The sequence below is a fragment of the Oncorhynchus clarkii genome, unplaced genomic scaffold (genome assembly GCF_045791955.1).
Source record: "Oncorhynchus clarkii lewisi isolate Uvic-CL-2024 unplaced genomic scaffold, UVic_Ocla_1.0 unplaced_contig_8653_pilon_pilon, whole genome shotgun sequence".
Classification (NCBI taxonomy): Eukaryota; Metazoa; Chordata; class Actinopteri; order Salmoniformes; family Salmonidae; genus Oncorhynchus; species Oncorhynchus clarkii.
This window is the reverse complement of record NW_027258531.1, coordinates 2,970-30,575: the sequence shown is the minus strand read 5'-3', so window position 1 is coordinate 30,575 and position 27,606 is coordinate 2,970. Positions and strand designations below refer to the sequence as shown.

Genomic DNA, 27,606 nt, shown 5'->3' with positions numbered 1-27,606 from the left:
TTATAGGCAATTAGGAAGACACCCCCAATAAAGGAGTGGTTCTGCAGGTGGTGACCAGACAACTTCTCAGTTCCTATGCTTCCTGGCTGATGTTTTGGTCACTTTTGAATGCTGGCGGTGCTTTCACTCTAGTGGTAGCATGAGACGGAGTCTACAACCCACACAAGTGGCTCAGGTAGTGCAGCTCATCCAGGATGGCACATTCGAGCTGTGGCAAGAAGGTTTGCTGTGTCTGTCAGCGTAGTGTCCAGAGCATGGAGGCGCTACCAGGAGACAGGCCAGTACATCGGGAGACGTGGAGAAGGCCGTAGGAGGGCAACAACCCAGCAGCAGGACCGCTACCTCCGCCTTTGTGCAAGGAGGAGCAGGAGGAGCACTGCCAGAGCCCTGCAAAATGACCTCCAGCAGGCCACAAATGTGCATGTGTCTGCTCAAACGGTCAGAAACAGACTCCATGAGGGTGGTATGAGGGCCTGACGTCCACAGGTGGGGGTTGTGCTTACAGCCCAACACCGTGCAGGACGTTTGGCATTTGCCAGAGAACACCAAGATTGGCAAATTCGCCACTGGCGCCCTGTGCTCTTCACAGATGAAAGCAGGTTCACACTGAGCACATGTGACAGACGTGACAGAGTCTGGAGATGCCGTGGAAAACGTTCTGCTGCCTGCAACATCCTCCAGCATGACCGGTTTGTCGGTGGGTCAGTCATGGTGTGGGGTGGCATTTCTTGGGGGACCCCTTGTGAGACCATATGCTGGTGCGGTTGGCCCTGGGTTTCTCCTAATGCAAGACAATGCTAGACCTCATGTGGCTGGAGTGTGTCAGCAGTTCCTGCAAGAGGAAGGCATTGATGCTATGGACTGGCCCGTCCGTTCACCAGACCTGAATCCAATTGAGCACATCTGGGACATCATGTCTCGCTCCATCCACCATTGCACCACAGACTGTCCAGGAGTTGGCGGATGCTTTAGTCCAAGTCTGGGAGGAGATCCCTCAGGAGACCATCCGCCACCTCATCAGGAGCATGCCCAAGCGTTGTAGGGAGGTCATACAGGCACGTGGAGGCCACACACACTACCGAGCCTCATTTTGACTTGTTTTAAGGACATTACATCAAAGTTGGATCAGCCTGTAGTGTGGTTTTCCACTTTAATTTTGAGTGTGACTCCAAATCCAGACCTCCATGGGTTGATAAATTTGATTTCCATTGATCATTTGTGTGATTTTGTTGTCAGCACATTCAACTATGTAAAGAAAGAAGTATTTAATAAGAATATTTCATTCATTCAGATCTAGGATGTGTTATTTTAGTGTTCCCTTTATTTTTTTGAGCAGTGTATATTCTGTTGAGAGCATTCACAGAGACTCACCATTCTGGATGATGGCTTGAGATCTGGAGAAGCGTCCGTGGATGGCCGTCATGTGGAGGGGGGTCTTTCCATCTTTACTCTGCAGAGAGCGAGAGACAGATGGTTCACACTGCAGTCTGTGCTGCTGACCACAGGTGGAGGTGCGCTTTATTGCATTTAGTTTGTATTGTTAAGATTAATCCATTGGTATCTGAATGTATTTGGTCCAAGTCTACTAAGCCGTGTGCTGCATCAGTGACCCAAAGTAGTGCACTATAAAGGAAATAGGGTGCCATTTGGGATGCAGCTGTTGTCATCACAGCTTCTTACTCTGTGGGCCCTGGTCAAAAGTAGTGCACTATAAAGGAAATAGGGTGCCATTTGGGATGCAGCTGTTGTCAGCACGGCTTCATACTCTGTGGGCCCTGGTCAATGGTAGTGCACTACATAGGAAACAGGGTGTCATTTGGTACAGACAGTTGATCATCCTGTCTCCTCACCTTGATGTTGACGTGGGCCCCGTTGCCCACCAGCAGCTCCAGGCAGAGCGCCCCGTGGCGCGAGGCGGCCGTGAAGTGGAGCGGGGCGAAACCCTTCTCGTTCACCTGGTTCACGTTGGCGCCGCACTCGATCAGCTCATTTACCACCACGTCCTGGCCGTTGTAGCACGCCACGTGGAGGGGGGTGTTACCGTACCCATTGGGCTCATTTATCTGGAGGGAGAAGAGGGAGGAGAGTGGGTAGAGAGAAGGGGGGATAGAACAAAACATTTCTGATCAGGTCACTTGGTTAGGAAAAACCCCTGACCCGACACACTGGGTCCAAAGGAAATCATTCTACAACACACTAGAGCTCTGTCTTTTCGTGGAGTTGTAATTGAACAGTGACTACACAGTTGAATGCGGGCATTGACTCACATCCACCCCAAGGTCCAGGAGGTACTTGACCACACTGATCATGCCGCTGGAGGCTGCAGAGTGGAGAGGGGTGTAGGCCTTCTTGTCTTTACAGGACACCTCTGATCCATGAGAGGCCAGCAGTTTCACCACCTCAATGTGCCCTATGGGGGGGAAGAGAGAGTGTGAGACAGAGCGAGAGAGAAAAGAGAGAAACAGAGGCGTTTACAGTGGTACACAGCACCACAAGCAATACCTACCTACAACTGAAACCATCTTATCAACATACTTAGTCCATCATTCTGACAACACACTAGAGGTGGACCATACATCTGAGCTGTGAGGCTATCACACAGCCAATTCATTCACTCACTGGGATAAGGACATTTGTATTTATTATGGATCCCCATTAGCTGCTGCCAAAGTTTATACAATTTTCAAACATTTGATTCTCAGATGTCACAACACATTGTGTGCTCTCAGGCCCCTACTCCACCACTACTACACATCTACAGTACTAAACCCATGTGTATGTACAGTCGTGGCCAAAAGTTTTGAAAATGACACAAATATTAATTTTCACCAAATCTGCTGCCTCAGTTTGTGTGATGGCAATTTGCTCCAGAATGGTATGAAGAGTGATCAGATGAATTGCAATTAATTGTAAAGTCCCTCTTTTCTATGCAAATTAACTGAATCCCCCAAAAACATTTCCACAGCATTTCAGCCCTGCCACAAAAGGACCAGCTGACATCATGTCAGTGATTGTCTCGTTAACACAGGTGTGAGTGTTGACGAGGACAAGGCTGGAGATTAGTCTGTCATACTGATTGAGTTCGAATAACAGACTGGAAGCTTCAAAAGGAGGCTGGTGCTTGGAATCATTGTTCTTCCGCTGTCAACCATGGTTACCTGCAAGGAAACACGTGCCGTCATCATTGCATTGCACAAAAAGGGCTTCACAGGCAAGGATATTGCTGCCAGTAGGATTGCACCTAAATCAACCATTTTTTGGATCAAAGAACTTCAAGGAGAGCGGTTCAATTGTTGTAACAAAAAGGCTTCAGGGCGCCCAAGAAAGTCCAGCAAGCGCCAGGACAATCTCCTAAAGTTGATTCAGCTGCGGGATCGGGGCACCACCAGTACAGAGCTTGCTCAGGAATGGCAGCAGGCAGGTGTGAGTGCGTCTGCATGCACAGTGAGGCGAAGATTTTCAGAGGATGGCCTGGTGCCAAGAAGGGCAGCAAAGAAGACACTTCTCTCCTGGAAAAGCATCAGGTATATACTATATATATACACTGATATTCTGCAAAAGGTACAGGGATTGGACTGCTGAGGACTGGGGTAAAGTAATTTTCTCTGATGAATCCCCTTTCCAATTGTTTGGGGCATCCGGAAAAAAGCTTGTCCGGAGAAGACAAGGTGAGCGCTACCACCAGTCCTGTGTCATGCCAACAGTAAAGCATCCTGAGACCATTCATGTGTGGGGTTGCTTCTCAGCCAAGGGAGTGGGCTCACTCACAATTTTGCCTAAGAACACAGCCATGAATAAAGAATGGTACCAACACATCCTCCGAGAGCAACTTCTCCCAACCATCCAGGAATAGTTTGGTAACGAACAATGCCTTTCCAGGATAATGGGGCACCTTGCCATAAGTCAAAAGTGATAACTAAGTAGCTCGGGGAACAAAACATTGATATTTTGGGTCCATGGCCAGGAAACCCCCCAGACCTTAATCCCATTGAGAACTTGTGGTCAATCCTCAGAGGCATGTGGACCCACAAATTCTGACAAACTCCAAGCATTGATTATGCAAGAATGGGCTGACATCAGTCAGGATGTGGCCCAGAAGTTATTTGACAGCATGCCTGGGCGGATTGCAGAGGTCTTGAAAAAGAAGGGTCAACACTGCAAATATTGACATCAACTTCATGTAATTGTCAATACAAGCCATTGACACTTATGAAATCCTTATAATTATACTTCAGTATTCCATAGTAATATCTGACATCTGTTGCTTCACAGTCACTGCTGTTCCATAAGGTGTTTTTTTTCAATCAAATATTACTGCTTATGTCAGTTACTTGATGTGGAATAGAGTTCCATGTAGTCATGGCACTATGCAGTACTGTGTGCCTCCCATAGTCTGTTCTGGACTTGGGGACTGTGAAGAGACCTCTTGTGGCATGTCTTGTGGGGTATGCATGGGTGTCCGAGCTGTGTGCCAGTAGTTTAGACAAGACAGCTCAGTGCATTCAACATGTCAATACCTCTCATAACTAAAAGTAGTGATGAAGTCACTCCTCCACTTTCAGCCAGGAGAGATTGACATGCATATTATTCATATTAGCTCTCTGTGTACATCCAAGAGCCAGCTGTGCTGCCCTGTTCTGAACCAATTGCAATTTTCCTAAGTCCTTTTTTGTGGCACCTGACCACACGACTGAACAGTAGTCAAGGTGCGACAAAACTAGGGCCTGTAGGTCCTGCCTTGTTGATAGTGTTGCTAAGGCAGAGCATCGCTTTATTAGAGACAGACTTCTCCCCATCTTAGCTACTACTGCATCAATATGTTTTGACCATGACAGTTTACAATCTAGTGTTACTCCAAGCAGTTTAGTCATCTCAACTTGCTCAATTTCCACATTATTTATTAGATTCAGTTTAGTTTTTTTGTTTTGTTCCAAATAAAATACTTTTAGTTAGAAATATTTAGGGCTAACTTATTCCTAGCCAACCACTGAAACTGCAGCTCTTTGTTGAGTGTTGCAGTCATTTCAGTCGCTGTAGTAGCTGACGTGTGTAGTGTTGAGTCATCCGCATACATAGACACTCTGGCTTTACTCAGTCAGTGGCATGTCGTTAGTAAAAAAATAAAAATAAAAAGCAGCAAGGGGCCTAAACAGCTACCCTGGGGAATTCCTGATTCTAACTGGATTATATTTGATAGGCTTCCATTAAAGAACACCCTGTGTTCTGTTAAACAAGTAACTCCTTATCCACATTATAGCAGGGGGTATAAAGCCATAACACATACGTTTCTCCAGCAGCAGAATATGATCAATAATGTCAAAAGCTGAACTGAAGTCTAACAAGACAGCCCCCACAATCAACAAATTTTATTTGTCACATACACATGGTTAGTAGATGTTAATGTGAGTGGAGCGAAATGCTTGTGCATCTAGTTCCGACAATGCAGTAATAACCAACGAGTAATCTAACCTAACAATTTCACAACAACTACCTTATACACACAAGTGTAAAGGGATAAAGAATATGTACATACAAATGTATGAATGAGTGATGGTACAGAACGGCATAGGCAAGATGCAGTAGATGGTATAGAATACAGTATATACATATGAGATGAGTAATGTAGGGTATGTAAACATTAAGTGGCATTGTTTAAAGTGGCTTGTGATACATTTTTACATCAATTTCCATTATTAAAGTGGCTGGAGTTGATGCAGTATGTTGGCAGCAGCCACTCAATGTTCGTGGTGGCTGTTTAACAGTCTGATGTCCTTGAGATAGAAGCTGTTTTTCGGTCTCTCGGTCCCTGCTTTGATGCACCTGTACTGACCTCAGCTTCTGGATGATAGCGGGGTGAACAAGCAGTGGCTCGGGTGGTTGTTGTCCTTGATGATCTTTATGGCCTTCCTGTGACATCGGGTGGTGTAGGTGTCTTGGAGGGCAGGTAGTTTGCCCCCGGTGATGTGTTGTGCAGACCTCACTACCCTCTTACGGTTGTGGGCGGAGCAGTTGCCATACCAGGCGGTGATACAGCCCGATAGGATGCTCGCGATTGTGCATCTGTAAAAGTTTGTGAGTGCTTTTGGTGACAAGCCAAATTTCTTCAGCCTCCTGAGGTTGAAGAGGCGCTGCTGCGACTTCTTCACCACGCTGTCTGTGTGGGTGGACCAATTCAGTTTGTCCGTGATGTGTACGCAGAGGAACTTAAAACTTACTACCCTCTCCACTACTGTCCCGTCGATGTGGATTGGGGGGTGCTGCATGTGCTGTTTCCTGAAATCCATGATCATCTTTTTTGTTTTGTTGACGTTGAGTGTGAGGTTATTTTCCTGACACCACACTCCGAGGGCCCTCACCTCCTCCCTGTAGGCCGTCTCGTAGTTGTTGGTAATCAAGCCTACCACTGTAGTGTCGTCTGCAAAGTTGATGATTGAGTTGGAAGCGTGCATGGTGCTAAATGCTGTTGAGGATCAGTGGGGTGGAGATGTTGTTACTGTAGTCGACCCAGTTGAACAGCATTCTCGAGTTTGGAGGGTACTATGGTGCTAAATGCTGAGCTGTAGTCGATGAACAGCATTCTCACATAGGTAATTCCTCTTGTCCAGATGGTTAGGGCAGTGGTTGCGATTGCGTCGTCTGTGGACCTATTGAGGCGGTAAGCAAATTGGAGTGGGTCTAGAGTGTCAGGTAGGGTGGAGGTGATATGGTCCTTGACTAGTCTCTCAAAGCACTTCATGATGACGGAAATTGGGTAACCTTTTGGTTACTAGTCCAACGCTCTAACCACTAGGCTACCTGTCGCCCCAAGCTTGATGATAGCCAGTCAATATTTAAATCACCCAGAAAATATACTTCTCTGTTGATATCACATACATTATCCAGATACTGACTGTTAGCACTTGGTCTATAGCAGCTTCCCACAAGAATGGGCTTTAGGTGAGGCAGATTAACCTGTAGCTATATTACTTCAACAGTATTTAACAATAGATCGTCTCTAAGATTTACAGGAATATGGTTCTGAATATAGACTGCAACACCCCCTCTGTTGGCATTTCTGTCTTTTCGGTAAATGTTATAACCATGTATTGCTACTACTGTATCATCAAGGTATTATCGAAGTGAGTTCCAGAGATTCAGAACATGAATGTCATCTATTACAAGCAAGTTATTGACTTCATGGACCTTGTTTCTTAGCCCACATATGTTAATGTGGGCTATTTATAATTTATATTTTTTGCTTGATTGTTTTTAATGCTTATCAGAGGTAGACTTACTCATGCTATTTACATTGGAGCTGATAGTGCAGGGTGAGCTGCATAAATTGGGCTTCCTACTATTGCACACTATCTCAGTGCTAACAGTGAAACTCTGGTTTATAGGGGCTCATGATTACTGCATACAATAGCTGTAGGATAAACAGATGTAGTCGGGTGCAATTAGGGGTACATCAATTAAATTACTTACATCGTGTTTGCCAATGCCCCTAAGATCACGTACATTTGATGCAGAATTATGACGACTCATTGTCACAACGGTGGGGACTAACTGAGCTGGTCTTGGATCATTTACCAGTCATTGTTTCAACGCAGCCTTGAAATGCCTGGACAGAGTCCAGGAGCCAAGATGATTTGGATGGACTCCGTCACATTAGTCAGAATGTAAATGATGTGGTCAACTCATTACCCATGTAAGCAGCCCAGTGGATTGCTCGGCGGTCCTTCTTGTCAAAAGCATTAATGTTGGCTCCTCTGGAGAGAAGCAGCCTCACCATCTAACAGGAAAAGGAGAGAAACAAAACACAGGCTGAGGATAACTAAAGCAAAATCTGCTCAAATCTGGCGTCAAAGCCTCTCTTGAACAAACTCAAGCATACAACTAGGGCTGTGACGGTCATGGGACTTCCGGGTGGCGGTGATTGGCGTGCCGTATGTACACAGTCATCGACATAACTGACAGCAGACGGACGGAGGAAACATTAGCAAAAGGAAAGCATTACAGTGTTTAGGCCTAACTGTCATTGCTCATAGGCGCGTGAGTCTCAAGTTAAGGGGAAGCTAATTTTCACCATGAATATATAAAGCATTCTATGCGTCATGACATTTTTGTTAATGTGATTAGTAAATTGGATAGTCATCATTTAGGCTAATAATATAACTGAATCACTGTTTGCAAAAAAACGTCTGTTCAATGCAGCGTGTAGTGGAGTAAGGCTAGGCTTTATCAGATATGTTTATTTTCATGGGAAAAGTCATTTATCATGCAATTCTACTACACTTTATACAACTAAAGAGATTAGCAGAATCTTGTTCAATATGACTTTCAAGTGGCACTGACCCAGGGATAAAGAAAGTGAATAAGCACACTCACCGGGGATATAGCCGACGCCAAAAATACTGTTCGCTCAATTAAGTTCAGAATCTTGATAACTAAAAGACAGATTAGTCTTTTCTTTGAAGCAATAGCCAATTGCTTTCCAAACTATGTTAGCCTGTGGGTTTTGCGCATATTCTGCAAACAGGCTGGTCCATGTCATCTGGGTCTCCATCGTCATTAGGTTTGAAACTGAAATGTGCCCAAAAAGGTGATGGTATGCTTTTTTGTTGTTGCAATGAGAGCCATCTTTTTCACCTTACTCCTCCAACCTACTGTAACAATGAGAAAGGTCAGAGGTGAAGGGCAGAGGCTACCCACCCACTCCCAGCCTGTAAGTGATAGATCTATAGATACTATAGTTAGCCCCCGGTCCCCACGTTTCGCCTCACCCACCACCAATGAACTGAATTGACCTTAAATATTCTCTCCTATCAGCACATAGAGCAGATCTGCTGAGTGTGGCGCATTAAAATATAGTTGGAGAAGAGATGTACAGTTTAATAGATGGACTAAGTCAGCAAAACAATAATAAATAGCTACCACTGCTGCTATGGGTAAAGTATATCTCCATCAAAATAAACATGTTGGCGTTTTTGACGGTGATTTTATTTTCATGGTGGTCTTCATCCAAAACTGTCACGGTTATCCAATTACTGTCACAGCCCTACATACAACCAACGTAGCTAATCGGATGCACCATAAACCTGGGGATAGGACAGGTATAAAGTGTAGACTACAGTGTGTAATCATGTCCATGCTAATTGCTAACCTCCAGGTGTCCGCTGAAGGCTGCATGGTGCAGCGCCGTGCGCCCGGCCCGGTCCGACACGTTCACATTGCTGAGGAGAGGGACCAGGGCCTCGGCACAGCGGACCGCCTTATTGGCCGCAGCGATGTGGAGCGGCGTTTGCCAGTTCTTGTCCCTGGCGTTCACATCAGCAGAGTGTTTCAATAGCACCTGGACTGCCTCCTACAGGAGCACAGTTCAAATTATGTTCAACTTTGTATAAAGTGCCTTTTAAAATCACAACACACTTAACAGTAAAACACATATGCACAGGTGTGTGCGTGTGTCTGTATCAGTACACGTACCTCACTGCAGGAAGCCACGGCCCGGTGCAGAGGAGTGAGCCACTTGTTGTCTTTGGCATTTACTCTGGCTCCTGGGACACAGACAGAAAGACAGGTGACAGACCGACAGGGGACACAGACCGACAAAAGGGGACGGGGGAGACGGGGACGTGGGTTAGTTAGGCCACTGGGGTTAATAAGGCAACATCTTAAATAGCTGGAGCACAGAAAGGTTGTGTCCAAAACAACACCCTAATGCCTTTATAGTGCACTACTTCTGACCAGGTCCCATAGGCCTACCCATAGGGCTCAGGTCAAAAGTAGTGCACTATATAGGGAATAGGGTGCCATTTAGAACGTACTCAAAGCCTCTTGTAGAGAGCTATTCTGGGAATTGGACTTTCATTACACAGCAACACTGAAGAAAATGTCATGTCACTGAGTGGAGAGGAGTAGAAGGAGCTCAGCCAACGTGAGACGAGGTGCAACCAAAATCATGAGGACATTTGGGAGGAACAGGTGCGACGAATTAAAATCTTGATACTTCACTAATTAAGTTAAAATTGGGAGATTTCAGCTGTCAATGTCCTTCAGTATAATTACTTAATTTTTGTAAATACATCGACTGCACATAAGATCTTAAATGGTGGTGAATATGAGGGAAACGGTCACATTCAAACACAAGCATCAAAACAGAAGTCAGTGTAATCCTTCTCTTCAATGATAACCGTACCTGATAGTATGAGTAGCTCTAGAATTTCTGCATCTCCTAGATAGGCAGCGGCATGCAACGGTGTCCGCTTCTCATTGTCCTGTAGGGAAGAGCCAAGAAGTGTCATAGCTGTTTCATATTCAGCTAGTGTGGATACATTTGATTTTAAATTGTACTCGTTTATACATTGTTATGGCTTGGATACTTCAGATGACAGCTGGATATTTATAGCTCTAACTAGCCTACATACCGTAACTAGCCTACACTAACTTCAACAGTGAAAAAAAGTATGCTATTGTACAAAGTACACTATCGTTCAAAAGTTTGGGGTCACTTAGAAATGTCCTTGTTTTTTGAAAGAAAAGCTACATTTTCATCCATTAAAATATAAAATTGATTAAAAAAATACAGCGTAGATATTGTTGGAAATGACTATTGTAGCTGGAAACGGCTGATTTTCAATGGAATATCTACATAGGCATACAGATGCCCATTATCAGCAACCATCACTACTGTGTTCCAATGGCACGTTGTGTTAGCTAATCCAAGTTTATCATTTAAAAAAGGCTAATTGATCATTAGAAAACCCTTTTGCAATTATGTTAGCACAGATGAAAACTATTGTCCTGATTAACTTTTTTAGGATATGCGGCAGCATTCGGAATTTTGGATGAAAAGCATGCCCAAAGTAAACAGCCTGCTACTCAGGCCCAGAAGAAGGATATGCATATAATTGGTAAATCTGGATAGAAAACCCTCTAAAGTTTCCAAAACTGTTAAAATGTCTGAGTATAACAGAACTGAAATGGCGGGCAAAAACCTGAGGAAAATCCATCCAGGAAGTGCTATTATTTTGAAATGGCTGTTCCATTTAAAGCCTATCCCCTGGTTATGACCCAGATTGTATTCCCTATGGCTTCCACTAGCTGTGAACAGTCTTTAGACATTGTTTCAGGCCTTTATTCTGAAAAATTAGGGAGAATGAGCAGTTTCAATGAGAGGCCAGTGGAAAGTCCCCAACCGGTTTGGTGCGCAATCCCGAGAGCGCGCCTTTTGTTGTTTTTTTAATTTTTATATTGACGACGCTATTGTTCGGTTGAAATATTATCAATTATTTAGGCTAAAAACAACCTGAGGATTGATTATAAACATCGTTTGACATGTTTCTACGAACTTTACAGATACTATTTGGAATTTGTCTGCCTTTTATGACTGCATTTGAGCCATTGGATTACTGAACAAAACGCACCCACAAATTTTGGATATAAAGAGGGACTTTATCAAACATTTATTGTGTAACTGGGAGTCTTGTGAGTGCAACCATACGAAGATCAAAAGGTAGGTGATTAATTTTACTGCTATTTCTGACTTTTGTGACTAATCTACTTGGCTGCTAACTGTTTGTTTTTGTGCTGAACCCTGTCCTCAGATATTCGCATGGTTTGCTTTCGCCGTAAAGCCTTTTTGAAATCTGACACGGCAGCAGGATTAACAACCAGTTAAGCTTTATTTTGATGTATTGCACTTGTGATTTCATGAAAGTTAAATATGTATAGTAATTTAATTTGAATTTGACGCTTTGCAATTTCACCGGAAGTTGTCGAGGTGGGACGCTAGCTGGCCTTCTTTAGACTAGTTGAGTATTTGGAGCAGCATTTGTGGGTTCTATTAAAGGCTTAAAATGGCCAGAAACGAAGCACTTTCTTTTGAAACCTGTCAGTCTATTCTTATTCTGAGAAATTAAGTCTATTCCATGCAAGAAATTGCCAAGAAACTGAAGATCTCGTACAACGCTGTGTCCTACTCCCTTCACAGAACAGTGCAAACTGGCTTAACCAGAATAGAAAGAGTGGGAGGCCCTGGTGCACAACTGAGCAAGATGACAAGTAAATTAGTGTCTAGTTTGAGAAACACACACCTCACAAGTCCTCAACTGGCAGCTTCATTAAATAGTACCCGCAAAACACCAATCTCTACGTCAACAGTGAAGAGGCGACTCCGGGATGCTGGCCTTCTAGGCAGAGTTGCAAAGAAAAAGCCATCTCAGACTGGCCAATAAAAAGAAAACAGATTAAAATAAGCAAAAGAACAGACACTGGACAGAAGAAGATTGGGGGGAAAAAAAGTTAGGTTCAGACGAATCTAAGTTTGAGGTGTTCGGATCACAAATAAGAACTTTTGTGAGACGCAGAATACATTTTAAAAAATGCTGGAGTGCTTGACGCCATCTGTGAAGCATGGTGGTGGCAATGTGATGGTCTCGGGTGCTCTGGTGTTGGTAAAGTGGGAGATTTGTACAGGGTAAAAGGGATCTTGAAGAAGGAAGGCTATCACTGTTTTTGCAACACCATGCCAAACCCTGTGGATGGCGCTTAATTGGAGCCAATTTCCTCACACAACAGGACAATTACCCAAACCACAGCTCCAAACTATGCAAGAACTATTTAGGGAAGAAGCAGGCAAACCCCCTTCATAAACCTGGAGACCAAGGGATGTCGCCCCACTGGCCTGTCCATCCACCCCACATGGCAGGCAGATATAGCTGCCAAATACCCTCTCAGTGTAGATGCTGCTAAGCCCTCATCCAAGCGAGACTGCAGGTATTGGAGGACATACTGCACCCCCTTGACTCGGGCACCACTGGTGATCAGAACAACCGCCAGCCCAACTGGTATTCTGCGGTTGTAGCCGGTGCCGTTGCGCTCTGCATGGTGTTCGTTACACCCTCCTGTAGTCCTAAAAGTGACCATTGGTGCCGTTCAGTGGCCAAGCCCACAGACTGAGGCGGTGCGGCCTCGGATTCCACAGACTTCCCCTGGCCTGAGGCAGCAGGTCCGGTCTCAGGGAAAGTTGCCACGGTGTCCCAGACAACACGGACAGAAGAAGGCTGAACCAGGGTCATCTGGGCCAGTATGGGGCCACCAAAAGCAGACGATGCTCTGCCATCAGCCACTGCCGACCTGCCCTTGGTCACAACCGCCCCAGACGATCTGGGAGGAGTCTGTGCTGACCAGCTCCTGGTGGCACATCAACATCTCCACCCCACCTGAGAGAAAGGAGTGACAGCGCCACCTCAACAATGCCCTGAGGTACTGTGTGATCACCCGCAGCTGGTGGTGACGCTTCGGGTGCAGGATGGAGCAGGCACAGCGGAATCAACAACGAGGCCGGCGTTGGCAGGTTTGGGTGGATACCACCCGCCCCTGCCGAAAGTGGTCGAGGCAAGATAAGATAGCACTCCTGCCCACCAGAAGGGTTCAGGCTCTCAGGGCCAATGAAGGCCACCCTCTGGATGGGTGTCAGATGACTCGTCATTTACAGTAATGCCCAGCCCACTGATCTGGGTAAGGAGCACATCTGTCTGACAGGACCTGGGTCCTGGTCGGGGCACAAATTAGCCAATCGTCCAGGTAATGGAAGATTAGCAATCCTCGGGACGCGAGAGGTGCCAAGGAGAGGGCGAAAGGAATGAACCATGAATTCGTAAGCCCTCCCTTCGAAAGCGAATCGAAGGGACTGCCAATTAGCTGGGTGAACAGGAACATGGAAGTAAGCATTACTCAGGTCCAGCATTAAAAAAAAAAAACTGGTCCCTGGACAAGGCATGCAACACATGGGCCGGGGACAGCATGTGGAAACTCAGTACGTTCAAGTACCCATTGAGGTTGCAGAGGCCAAGGATCAGTCGAAACCCTCCATCTCTTTTGGGGACCACAAAATAAGTGGAGTAGAACCCACCTAGCCGTTCTGATGTCTTGCTCCTGCTGATGGCACCCTTGTCCAGGAATGAGCTGATCTCCAGCCACAGGGTTTTCTTCAGGGGGTCGGCCACCATGGTGCCATGAAGGATGGGGGCTGGCACCGGAATTGGAGTCGGTACTCCTCGAGCATTGTGGACAACATCTATGGGGACTCCACAGACGCCTTCCACTTTTCCCTTTGAGACCAGGAGAAGAGGCAGAGGCCAGGGAAGGGTGTGTCAGGGATCATGCCTGGGCCCGCCTCTTCTCTGGTGACCCGAGTGCCTGGGTTCCCCAGGCACATCCCTATGGCGGTGAAAGGTTGACAGGTTGTTGCTCCACCGCACGCTGTGCTCCTCCCCGCTGTCGTTCCTCAGCACAAGGCAATGGGGCAGGAGAGGGACCTCACCGTCACCGTTGTTCAGTTGCAGGTGGGTGGCGACGGTCCGTCTGCCTTGAACCCGGGGCCTGAGGTGGTGGCATGAACCGTCTCAGGGTCTCCCGGTCCCTATGAACCTCATCGGTCTGCTCCAGAATTTCATTAACCCCTGGGCCAAACGTCAGCCCTGGGGTGATGGGGAGAGTAGCAAATGTGTTCTGGAGAGCAGCTGGCAGACGGGATTGGGCCAGCCAGAGATGGTGCTTGGAGGTAATCACCTGTGCCATGGCCCGTCCATTGGAGCAGGCCACATCCCTCTGGAGCAGGGAAAGCAGGCGAGACGCCTCCATCGCGTCCCGGAGGAGCTCCTCTGTGCCCACCTGCAAGGCCTCACGGAACTCAGCAGAGATGAAGACAAATGGAGAGTCATAACTGTCCACTAGTTTGATGTCCAGTGCAGAGGCTACCCGAGTGAGTAGGCCCCTCCAAGCCTCGAGGCGATGAAGCCTCACTGCCGGCTTCTGATGGCATTGGTCCTTAGATCCTCAAAAAGGTTCTAGAGTAGCAACATCGAGAGCATGCTGACTGGTTGCATCATTGCCTGGTACGGCAATCGCTCGGCCTTTGACCGCAGGGCACTACAGAGAGTAGTGCGTCCGGCCCAGTACATCACTGGGGCCAAGCTGCCTGCCATCCAGGACCTCTACATCAGGCTGTGTCAGAGGAAGGCCCTAAAAATTGTCAAAGACCCCAGCCATAGACTGTTCTCTCTACTACTGCATGGCAAGCGGTACCAGAGCGCCAAGTCTAGGACAAAAAGGCTTCTCCACAGTTTTTTTTTACCCCCAAGCCATAAGACTCCTGAACAGGTAATCAAATGGCTACCTGGACTATTTGCATTGTGTACCCACCTCCAACCCCTCTTTTTACGCTGCTGCTACTCTCTGTTTATCATATATGCAGTCACTAACTATACTTTCATGTACATACTACCTCAATTGGGCCGACCAACCAGTGCTCCAGCACATTGGCTAACCGTGCTATCTGCATTGTGTCCCACCCACCAACCCCTCTTTTACGCTACTGCTACTCTCTGTTCATCATATATGCATAGTCACTTTAACCATATGTACATACTACCTCAAATCAGTCTGACTAACCGGTGTCTGTATGTAGCCTCGCTACTGTATATAGCCTCACTACTGTATATAGCCTCACTACTGTATATAGCCTCACTACTGTATATAGCCCGTCTTTTTACTGTTGTTTTATTTCTTTACCTACCCATTGTTCACCTAATACCTTTTTTGCACTATTGGTTAGAGCTTGTAAATAAGCATTTCAATGTTGTATTCAGCGCACGTGACAAATAAACTTTGATTTGATAAATTACCCAGTACCTCTGCAAAAAACAGGGAAGACCCGAATGGGAAAAACAGGCTGACAAAAAAACAGCAACCAGGTAATGGATTTGATTTATGGGTTGTTGTTTTTTTTTACACCAACTGCGATATTACCTAGCTGGTTTAATATCCAAGCAGAAAACAAAACGGCACCATATGGAGTAACTTCGTTAAGGAACTCCAAAGTTAATGTATCAACGAAGTGGAAGCCCACCACGATACTCTTACATTCTGCAGGGGAAAGAACAAGAAAAAAACCCTGTATGGTAATTAGCAGAGAACGGCATGTTAACCTTTTTGGGATAGAGGGCAGCATTTTCACTTTTGGATAAACAGCGTGCCCAGAGTGAACTGCCTCCTACTCTGCCCCAGATGCTAATATATGCATATTATTAGTAGTATTTGATAGAAAACACTCTGAAGTTTTTAAAACTGTTTGAATGATGTCTGTAAGTATAACAGAACTCATATGGCAGGCGAAAACCTGAGAAAAATCCAACCAGGAAGTGGGACATTGAGGTTTGTAGTTTTTCAAAGCTTGGCCAACCAAATACACATTGAGATATGGATGAGGTTGCACTTCCTAGGGCTTCCACTAGATGTTAGCCGTCTGTAGAAACTGGTTTGAGGATTCTACTATAAAGCAGGGGCTCATGAGACCTCTGAGTCAGTGGTCTGGCAGAGAGACAGAGAAGTCTCTTTAATTCTGTGAATAACACGTGTATCTTTTATCAATGTTTATTATGAGTATTTCTGCAAAATCACCAGATGTTTTGGTATCAAAACATTACTGCACGTAATGCGGCAATGTAAACTGAGATTTTTGGATATAAATATGCACATTATCGAACAAAACATACATGTAGTGTAACGTGATGTCCTATGAGTGTCATCTGATGAAGATCATCAAAGGTTAGTGATTCATTTTATCTATATTTCTGCTTTTTGTGACTCCTATCTCTGGCTGGAAAAATGGCTGTGTGTTTTTGTGACTTGGCTCTGACCTAACATAATCATATGTTGTGCTTTGAAATCGGACACGATGGGTAGATTAACAAGATGTATTGGACTTCTTAATGTGTGAAAGGACAAGGACATTTCTAAGTGACCCCAAACTTTTGAATGGTAGTGTATGCACTTGAATACAGGGTTTCCCAAACTTGGTCCTGATTCAAATAATCAAAGCTTGATGCTGAGTTGGTTATTTGAATCAGCTGCATAGTGCCTGGGCAAAAAACGACATGTGCACCCAAGGTGGGCCCCTAGACCAAGTTTAGGAAACCCTGCTAAAAGGCTACAGCCCTTTAAAAAGGTCTTATTTTGAGACAAACCAAGTCTGCTCCAGCCTATAAGAACGAGGAAGAATGTCATAAACTAAGTAGAACCAGATCATGAACTACAGTACTGTAAAGTGACAGATACTGAACAAGGTGCCTACGGCTGATGAAAGGAGTTAACCGTTCTGATCAGGCTAAAACATTCAGTAGGGTTGCAAAATTCCAGTAACTTTCCCAACATTCACAGGTTTTTCCAGAAATCCGGGTTAGATAGAGGGTTCCGGAATTCCTACTTATTCCATTCTGATTCAGGAAGTCTTCATATCGAGATTTCTGGGAGAACCTGGGCATTTAAGTTATCAGAATTTTGCTACCCTAGATTTTGGCAACAAATTACTTCAGTTATAAATGTGGTGGGGGGGGGGGGGGGAGTGTTACTATCCAGAGGACAGACAGGAGGGTGGAAATAATGGTAGGAAACAGCTGGGATGATTACCTGAACATTCACATCCTCTTTCTGAAATATGAGGGAGCGCACTTCATCTGGGTCCACATTGAAGATGGCTTTCAGTAGGCCAGGCTGGAAGAGACAGGGGGACAGAGAGAGACAGAGAGAGACAAGGGGACAGAGAGAGACAGGGGGACAGAGAGAGACAGGGGGACAGAGAGAGACAGGGGGACAGAGAGAGACAGGGGGACAGAGAGAGACAGGGGGACAGTGTCATTCATTGATTTGAACACTCAGTGCCTCTCAAAGACCTGTTACTATTCAATCAGCTTAGCTAAAACCAACACAAAGGAACAATCCAAGAATAAAAACCAAGTAGGTTAAAATCTCAGCTCTATAGTGAGACATGGAGCCTATACAGTCACTACTAGAACCATGGCGACAACCTCATTGTGGCTGTGCAAAGGCAGCTAACCTGGAGTCCTTTGGCCCAATACCTCACTATGGTATCGAGAGAACAAGAGCTCTCATCCTCCTCAACACACACACACGACTCATTCACTCACAAAAGTGTCTGGGCTCTGTGTCTGGGCTCCTCTCTAAATCACAAAGGCCCAAGGCTGAGGGGGAATTGATTGACACATCAACATGCAGTCAGATATTGTACAGCTCATCCATTATGGTAAATCCTCTGATAATATAATATCCCATTGACCTCCAAGGCAGCAGCGTCACTCAATCTGCAATACAGTGTAACATAACACAGAGCCGTGTGACTGCTGGTGACCATTGGGGCTGTTTTGTTTTTCCATTGCAAACCTGGAGGGAGGGGGTACTGACTAGAGGTCGACCGATTATGATTTTTCAACGCCGATACCGATTATTGGAGGACCAAAAAAGCTGATTAAATCGGACAATTTTTTATTTATTTATTTGTAATAATGACAATTACAACAATACTGAATGAACACATATTTTAACTTAATATAATACATCAATAAAATCAATTTAACCTCAAGTAAATAATGAAACATGTTAAATTGTTTAAATATTGCAAAAAAAAGTGTTGAGAAGAAAGTAAAAGAGCACATATTGCAATGTAAGAAAGCGAACGTTTCAGTTCCTTGCTCAGAACATGAGAACATATGAAAGCTGGTGGTTCCTTTTAACGTGAGTCTTCAATATTCCCAGGTAAGAAGTTTTAGGTTGTAGTTATTATAGGAATATTTCCCTCTATACCATTTGTATTTAATTAACCTTTGACTATTGGATGTTCTTATAGGCACTTTAGTATTGCCAGTGTAAAAGTATAGCTTCCATCCCTCTCCTCGCCCCTACCTGGGCTCGAACCAGCAACACAATGACAATTAGCGCGCGCTAAATAGCTAGTTACACGAGCCTCATCTCGGGAGTTGATAGGCTTGAAGTCATAAACAGAGCAATGCTTGACGCACAACGAAGAGCTGCTGGCAAAACGCTTGAAAGTGCTGTTTGAATGTTTACGCTCCTGCTTCTGTCTACCACCAATCAGTCAGATACTTAGATACTTGAATGAGTCAGTCAGATTATATGTTACATATAGGACACGCTAGATAAACTAGTAATATCATCAACCATGTGTAGTTAACTAGTGATTATGATTGATTGTTTTTTTATAAGATAAGTTTAATGCTAGCTAGCAACTTACTGCATTCGCGTAACACTCCTTGTGGAGTGCAACGAGAGAGAGGCAGGTCATTATTGCGTTGGACTAGTTAACTGTAAGGTTGCAAGATTGGATCCCCCGAGCTGACAAGGTGAAAATCTGTCTTTCTTTCTGCCCCTGAACGAGACAATTAACCCACTGTTCCTAGGCCGTCATTGAAAATAAGAATGTGTTCTTATTAACTGACTTGCCTAGTTAAATAAATATTAAATAAAAGGTGTAAAAAAAAAAATTGGTAAAATCGGCGCCCCAAAATACCGTTTTCCGATTGTTATGGAAACGGGAAATCGGCACTAATTAAATCGGCCATTCCGATTAATCGGTCGACCTCTAGTACTGACTGACCTGGAGGGAGGGGGTACTGACTGACCTGGAGGATAGGGAGCACTCTCTCTGAGGGCAGGGGAGCACTTCCAGGAGCTGCATCCCAAACTATGTAGTAGTGTACGTGCACTACTTTTGACCAGTGCACGACAAAAGTAGTGCCATTTGGGACGCAGAGGCGCTGAGGGCCTGATTGCCCATGAGAGCCAGAAGGTACATTCCCTGGCTTGCCACAAACCCTTTAACTCTGACTTCATCCACGCTGCCAACAAGTAAACAGACAACTCACTGGGTGAAATTAGCCTACTCAGACTGTTGTTTACTTTCCATTAAGTTTTGCTTGGATAATACTGACAAGCACTTCCCACCTCTCTGGGGGACGGTTGCTAAGACAAAGGCATGGACGGTAACTGATGATATTAATAGAAAGGATATGACCAGTAGGCTCACCATTGTTTTCTAGTGTATTCTGAGTAGGACAGACAGCTAGCTTTGTGCTCCAGCCTGCATATGTACATTCAGCACCGTTCATCTTTATTCAGATCCCCATTAGCTGACGCCATGAATTCCTGTTCCTGGGGTCAATACCTCACATCCACATCCTTTACCTCCATTAATCAGCATACCATAAAGTACCATTCATTACTATACCATAAAGTTGAAGTACCATTGTAATGGATGCAGCCTGTTTGGGGCCCTTGTTTTTCTTCTTGCAGAGAGGAGGAGACGGGGCCTAAATGATGAGTAAACCACTCAGGACATCTGATGTGTTCCAGTGGCCCAGCTAATTAGCTAATGCACTTCCTCCTCCTCCATCAGCACAGCAGCCCTCTAGCGCTGCCCTGCACAGCCTTCTGAGACAGATGGCATCCCAAATGGCACCCTATTCTCTATACAGTGCACTTCTTTTGACCAAAACCCTATGGGTCCTCGTCAAAAGTAGTGCACTGTATAGGGAATAGGGTGCAATTTGGGACCGAAAACCTGGGCCTACCTACACCCTGATGGACTGCTCCATCCATTCTCCCCTGTCAATACATACTTACAATGATTCAGGAACTGACATATGACAAAATACAGTAGAGCAGACCTATGGCCTTCAGATTTACATCCCTCTCATTCCAATGCACGTTTGTTTGAATAGGCCTACTGACTGTTGGTCTCAGTCTTTGCTTAGTCAGCGATGTTACAAATCAGATCTGAGACAAAACACCAGTCCGTCTCATTCATTCCTACATGTCAGAAAACACTGTAGGATCACATTTCTAAATCTGGTAACTGTTTGACTTGACTCACATCATTGTCCATGTTGGTGGTGGCTACTAGCTAGTAGTGGGGCTACGTACCAATCACATCATGACAATAACACTCTCTGTTTTCACACAAAAAGGTTGTCAACTGACTAGATCAGGGGTTCTTAAATCTTTTAGTCTGGGACCCAAATGAGACCCAAGGACCCAGCCTGGGACCCATGCTCATGAACACGTGTCCATTTTGGGGCCCCCAAGCAAAATTTGGTTGGGTTAGAGTGCACCCCCTTTTGACGGCAGAGAATTAAAAAAAACATTTTTTTTAAAAGTTAATTTCCTGCAGTTCTACACATTTTTAATGACTTATGCTATATTAGTATGATAGAGTGAGAGTGACTAACAAAATCAATGGGGGCCCCCTGGAGGTCAGGGCCCCTGGGCACGTGCCCTGCATGCCTGGTCGGGATTTGACCATGAATACTACAAGTTTAGATAGATATGTTAGCTGGCAAGACTAAAATAAAATGGTAGTGGACATGGGCTAATTGAGTGACTGTAAATGATTGACATAAGAGAAAGCTGCTGGTGCACAACCGCATTTAGAATTTGCACCTTAAGTATTCTACTATTCAAACACTAAACAGTAAGTTGAAACCACGACTGAGGCCCCCCCAGATTCGAAGGTTAAAAGGAACCACCAACTTTCATATGTTCTCATGTTCTGAGCTCAAACGCTCAAAACGGGGAACTCAAACGTTAGCTTTTTTACATGGCACATATTGCACTTTTACTTCTCTAACACTTTGTTTTTGCATTATTTAAACCAAATAGAACACGTTTCATTATTTATTTGAGGCTAAATATATTTTTATTGATGTATTATATTAAGTTAAAATAAGTGTTCATTCAGTATTGTTGTAATTGTCATTATTACAATTTTGTAATTTTAAAAAAAAATTGTCCGATTAGTCGGTATCGCCTTTTTTTGGTCCTCCAATAAATCAGTATTGGTATCGGCGTTGAAAAATCATAAATCGGTCGACCTCTAATTTCTAGGCTTCTGAATGAGCAAGATCACAGAGCCAAGTCCTAGTTCTGGTACATGATTCTGTTGTCCTATAGCTTGGGCCTTTATCAACATGTTAATGTATCACCGTAGAGAGAATTGTAAAGACCTCTCAAAACAATACTACAGAATACACTAATTGAATGTCAACCATGTGATGCTAGAGAGCAACAGATAAATATAGTTAGAAGAAAACACGGCCATTTACAGCCCTGAACAGTAGGCTGTACTAGCAGGGCAGTTCCTGATGTCTATTGAAAATAAGCGTTGAATATAATTTGCTTCAGGCACTCCCCCTCATTCTGCTATTAAAAATGCAGGCTACAATTGAGGTTAGAAAATCCACTGGATACAACCAGTGTAACAAGTAAGCACTTGTGCTACAAGAAATGTTTTGTTTAAAAAGATGTCCCGTTGTCTTTCTCTCCGAAGGGCGACGGACAACTAGCCCTGATCCAGTGTAATAGGTTTTCTAAGCCTCTCCAGCAGCAGCACAACCGACCCTGCAGTGCACCACCACCTCCTACAATCCAATCTAGTTAATACCGTCACCATGGAGACAGCTCTTTGGCAACTCCTGAGCCTCTCTCATTGGAGTCTGGTCACATGATCATCTATGACAAACACAATGAGGGGATACATGTGCATATATATATATATATATATATATATATATCAAGTATAGCATGTGTGCACACATAACTCAGACAGACTCTGGAACAGTCTTGAAAGCACAAAGACTAGCACGCAGGACCCATGTGCAAACACAAAGCCTAGCTACTAGCATTCATGCAGCATATACTGCCGGTGTGATAAAGACGGTCCAGTAATGATAAGAGCAAGCTATTCAGGCTATGATAAGTACAAGTGTGGCACAGTAGAGCCTTTCGTTATTCATTATCCAACTGTCAATAAATCACACATCCACTTTTACCACCCCTCCACCATGACCCCTTTATAAAACTATTCAATAACCCATCAATGGAAAAAATGACATGCCAATATTTTAGTGACCATGGTCTTCTATTCAAAACAACATGATCTAGTCTATGTAAGACCTTGTATTATCAACAGCAATGGATGCAGTACAGCACAGTGACACTACTTTTCACATTCTTTTAAAACATTCCATATATTATACCATCTCAATGAGAGAATATTGAGATGTGTAGAGCAACAGCTCAGGAAAGTTATCGTGCATGAATTAGGCCTAGATCTAGAAATGAGATGAGGCTGGATAGGAGCAGGCCCAGGGCATACACTGATATAGGAGAGGTAGACTGGAGAGCTGCCTGGATCTTTTAGGGTGCAAGTACCAGTTAACCAAAGGCTGCTTAGCCTCAACATGTCAGAGTGTGGAGTGGCCACTCTCGTCTCGACCTTTGACAATAAAAAAACTAACGAATAGTCCCTTTTTACAAGTCAGAATATTGAATAAACTTAATTTGAACTTACTCTGCCTGTTGTCTTTCTGCTGGTGAATTATTCTTATTATTTTTTAGACAGAATATCCACAGGAAAAGTATTATTAAACCGACTACCAATCGCAGGTCTCTGTGTGGCCGTCACAATTTGTATGCTCATGACCTAAGGCACGGGTACAACATTTACGTCATTTAGCAGACGCTCTTACCCAGAGCAATTAGGGCAAAGTGCCCTGCTCAAGGGCACATCAGCAGATTCAATTTTACCTAGTCGGCTCAGGGGTTTGAACCAGTGATCTAACCACTAGGCTACCTGCTGCCACAAGATGGAAGTACATGCATGCAATGCATCCATACTAAGCAAACTTGGGCCAGGTGATGTAAATCTCAAAGGCAGTCCCGGCGCTCTACAGAGTCAGGGAAATAATACATTCCTGGGGATATTTTGTCTCAGGACCAACAGCAAAAAGTAGAGTAGGTTCAAATGTGATTTTATTCAACATTCTAGCTTGTAAGGAAACTTTCCAAGTTTTTCCCATTGCTTTATTTCAGAATGTATACCAGAAAGCTGGTATCAGTCTGATTTATTAGGCAAAATGCTGCTGTGAATTCAGGATACAAAATTGGGCTATGTAAGTAACAACAATTTTGGGGGAAAGTGCAGTAGAGAATGTGGGCCTTGCATAATAGAGTCACTAAGGTCTATAGCCAGCCATTTCCTGATAACGAATCATAGTCGCAAGTAACACAATGTATGGAAACATTGTTCCAAAAAGGCCTATTTGTTTAGTGATGTTGAGGTAGGTGAAACAATACACCATACACAGTGACACTGAAAACCAGCTCCACTACCCAGCTCAACATGCTTGCATTCCTTGGCTTCAGTTCAATAGTTGTTGAAAAGTGATGGTGATGCGTGTCGTCACAGTAGTACTGTAGGCAGTTAGGTCCCTGGCTAGCTCTAGCTCTCCTTCAACAATAGTGGCAATTGGATTATTTAGCTGGTAGCTAGCTATAACTAACTAACACTAGCTATAATACATTGCCTGGGATAGCTAATATTCGCTAACCAAACTGGAACTCTGGCACACTATTAATCGTGGTTTAGCTTGGTAGCTAACCTACCAGTTTAAACCTGTGTGAAGCTAGCCATAATAGGGATTAGCCACAATAGGGGAATTTGCAGTTTGCCTTCAAAATAAAAGTCTTCCATTGAAAGTGATTCAAACAGAAATAGTTGAATCATGCCATATTTTGACTAAATAATGCTAAACAAGGTTTGAATGTTATAGTAATTTAACAAAAGACTATGTTAATTTGACACAAATCTGTTGAAATCTCACTCTGGATGTATTAGACTTCAGAATTGCATTGGGGGCATACTTATACGCACTGTACAGCCTAACCTAAGGATGTTGCACGCATGAAATTGGGTATCAGCCTAATCAGTGACACTCACAGAACACAAATACGCAGAGTTTACACAAATATTAGCATCTTAGCTCTTATTGTGGGACTCAACACCAGTGCAAAATTAGCCAAATTAAGCATTCAGCCTATTAAACGAACTGAACATTGTTACAGGCTTTGGTTTATCCATTTGTTTTGAGGTTGGACTTTAGCACGTGCGTCTCCTTAGCACGTAGGGTGCACCGATTGAATAACGAGGTGACATCAGTACATGTTACACCTGTGCTGGTTTCCATCTCGTTAGTGGGAAGGTGTTTCACTTGTGCTGGCCCAGGTGCTATTTAAGAGCTGCTGGCCCAGCGCTCCAGTTGTTTTGATAATAATTTGGAAAGTTGCATAAACACAGGCTAATAAAATAAAAAAGCCATGTACTTTAAGTTGGAAGCATTTGTGGAAAACCCTACATGGGAGATAAACGTATAAAGACTCATCTCCTCGTCATTTCAAAGCATTGTGGAATTCCGAGAGCAGTGGTTGAGGAGTTGATGAGTACTGCTTCGGTGTAGGAGATCCTTCCGGAGGGGAGAGGCTGATGAGGTGTGTGTGTGGGGGGGTAGAGTACATGCCATAGATGTGCAACTAAGGGAGTTAGAACTAAAGGTAAAGTTGGAGCAACAACAATTAGAGCTTGAACAGCAGAGATTGGAGATAGAGCACCGGGAGAGACGGGATGGGCGTGCAGCCAGACTAGCACAAGGAAAGGAGAGTGAGCATGCCATTAGATTAAGAGAGCGATCTGGAAGCACTCCGAATCCCGTCAGGCCATCCTGCACCCTCAGCAGAGTTTGATCTTGGTCAGAACAGCTGACTTGTGCCACCTTTCAAGCAGTTAAAGATGTGCCTTCTCGAAAGGGTTGCTACCTACATGAGCACAAGCAAAGTTTGAAATGTGTTCTACCCTCGTGCTTTGAGTCTCTAGTGACTTGTCAAGGAGTGAAATGTACCTTCAAACAAAGAACCAAGTAGTTATTCCTACGCAAAAAAGCAATCCAGAGAAGTCACCTCCTACTGCAAGATTTCAGTCTTTTCTACAGTGCCCAAAGATAAAGATCGGCAGAAAACTGGTTTTTCGTATCCGCCATTGAAGGTTGTGCAATGTAACAGCAACATTTAGACTTAGGGTTGCCACCCGTTCAATAAAATACAGAACGGTTCCATATTTCACTGAAAGAATAAACGTTGTTTTCGAAATGACAGGTCATTAACATGGTAAAATCCAGGAACTAAGGCCCGTATTTCTTTTACTTCTCCAACACTTTGTTTTTGCATTATTTAAACCAAATTGAACATGTTTCATTATTTATTTGAGACTAAAATGATTATGTATTACATTAAGTTAAAATATGTTTTCATTGTTCATTCAGTATTGTTGTAATTGTCATTATTACAATTATATATATATATAATTTAAAAATTAAATGGCCGATTAATCGGTATCGGATTTGTTGGTCCTCCAATAATCGGTATCGGCATCGAAAAATCATAATCGGGTGACCTCTACTCACGATGGTTGTATGGCAGGCCATCTTGGGGTCAACAAGACATATGACCGTATTTTGCATAACTTCTTCTGGCCTGGTCTGAAACAGGAATACTTTACACATTATACTTACATTTGGCTCCTTTCACGCCAGGTTCAAAGTCCCGCAATAAGTGTAACTATGCATTTCCAATAGGTTGAAAGATTGTGGCTAATTTTGCACAGTTTTATAATCCCACAATAAGGGTTAAGACACTAATACTTGAGTTCTGTGAGTGTCAGAGAGTAGACTGATAACCTATTTCATGGGTGCAACATCCATACATTAGGCTGTACAGTACATATACAGTAGGTATGCCTCCAATGTTATTCTAAACTCGAATACAGCCACAGTACAATTAACATATTTTTACTTTGCTCAAATTGTCTTTTGTTGAACTTATATAACATTCCGACCTTATTTAGCATTATCCAAATATGGCATGATTCAGTTATTTGTATACATTTGCATCACTTTCAATGGGGGACATTTATTTTGAAGGCGAACAGCAAATTCCACTATTGTGGCTAGCTTCACGCAGATCCAGTTTAGCTAGCTAGCTAGTAAATTGCGTTTCCAGCTAGTTTACCATAGGCATAGCTAGCTACCATATGGCTAAGCTAGCTAAATGGGTACAGTGCGCTAATTAGCCAACGTTAGATAAGCTTGTTTACTGATTTACACGAACACCTATGACCTCGAGTACGCACTTATAGAGTTTAGTTGAACGTTACATCTCACAAATCCCATCATTGAGCTAGTTAGTTATCCACCATTACATCAGTGTGGCCCTGCCTGCACATTCTGCTGTTGAGAACGTGCTAGCAATTTCACTAGCTTGCTAGCGAATGTTAGCTACCTTCGTTTTGACAAGACGGATCACTTACCTGGTCTCGGATTTTGAGAACCACCATCTTGCTATAGTTTTACTTGTTCTCATGCAGAAGTATAAAAGGATGTTGTTCGTTATCTGAATGTTTGGCCCAACACTCCAGCTTCTTAGTTGCCAATTACTATGAGGCCTATGTTTTTCAACCTAGATAGACTTGAAGGGAAAAACGCCATAACATTACCGCCACCGTGTGTGACCTCCCTAAAAGAAGCAATTTCATTGGCCAAAGAACGACTGGAACAGAGTAACAAGGTTTGTGGTTGGTCACACGATGCTCAGTTGTCGCTTAACACCAGCAGACCTCTGATACAGCGAACAGTCCTAGAATAACCCGCAAATGACAGGTGGAATTAAATTAGTTGGATTGGGATTAGTAAAGCCGTGTTTACATTGGCAGTTTGAAGTGACTCAAATCCTATTTCATATCCGATTTGAATCTGTTCCTTTCCCTGCAGTTTGAACGACTAAAAAGCACATGGAATCGGATATTTCAAGTGGTTTGATGTCAGATACAAATCTGATTCCTGGCCATGTGATTTGTGTCGAATGTAA

At 44.0% G+C, this 27,606-nt stretch overlaps 1 protein-coding gene across 2 annotated transcripts in view; it reads right to left on the bottom strand.

The window, feature by feature from the left end:
* LOC139397197 (ankyrin repeat domain 28b) overlaps positions 1–27,382 on the bottom strand; it is a 35,271-nt gene extending 7,889 nt beyond the window's left edge. The window contains exons 1-9 of one of the 2 annotated variants that reach the window (XM_071144070.1): positions 27,050–27,382; positions 17,452–17,535; positions 10,178–10,256; positions 9,466–9,536; positions 9,143–9,343; positions 7,684–7,771; positions 2,268–2,410; positions 1,851–2,063; positions 1,372–1,450 (exon numbers count right to left, since the gene is read on the bottom strand). In XM_071144070.1, the coding sequence (XP_071000171.1) occupies positions 1,372–1,450; positions 1,851–2,063; positions 2,268–2,410; positions 7,684–7,771; positions 9,143–9,343; positions 9,466–9,536; positions 10,178–10,256; positions 17,452–17,535; positions 27,050–27,076 (985 nt within the window). In that variant the 5' untranslated portion in view covers positions 27,077–27,382. The remainder of the gene's footprint in view (positions 1–1,371; positions 1,451–1,850; positions 2,064–2,267; positions 2,411–7,683; positions 7,772–9,142; positions 9,344–9,465; positions 9,537–10,177; positions 10,257–17,451; positions 17,536–27,049) is intronic. The other variant, XM_071144071.1, reaches the window with a different exon arrangement.
* Between the last annotated feature and the right edge of the window lie 224 nt (positions 27,383–27,606).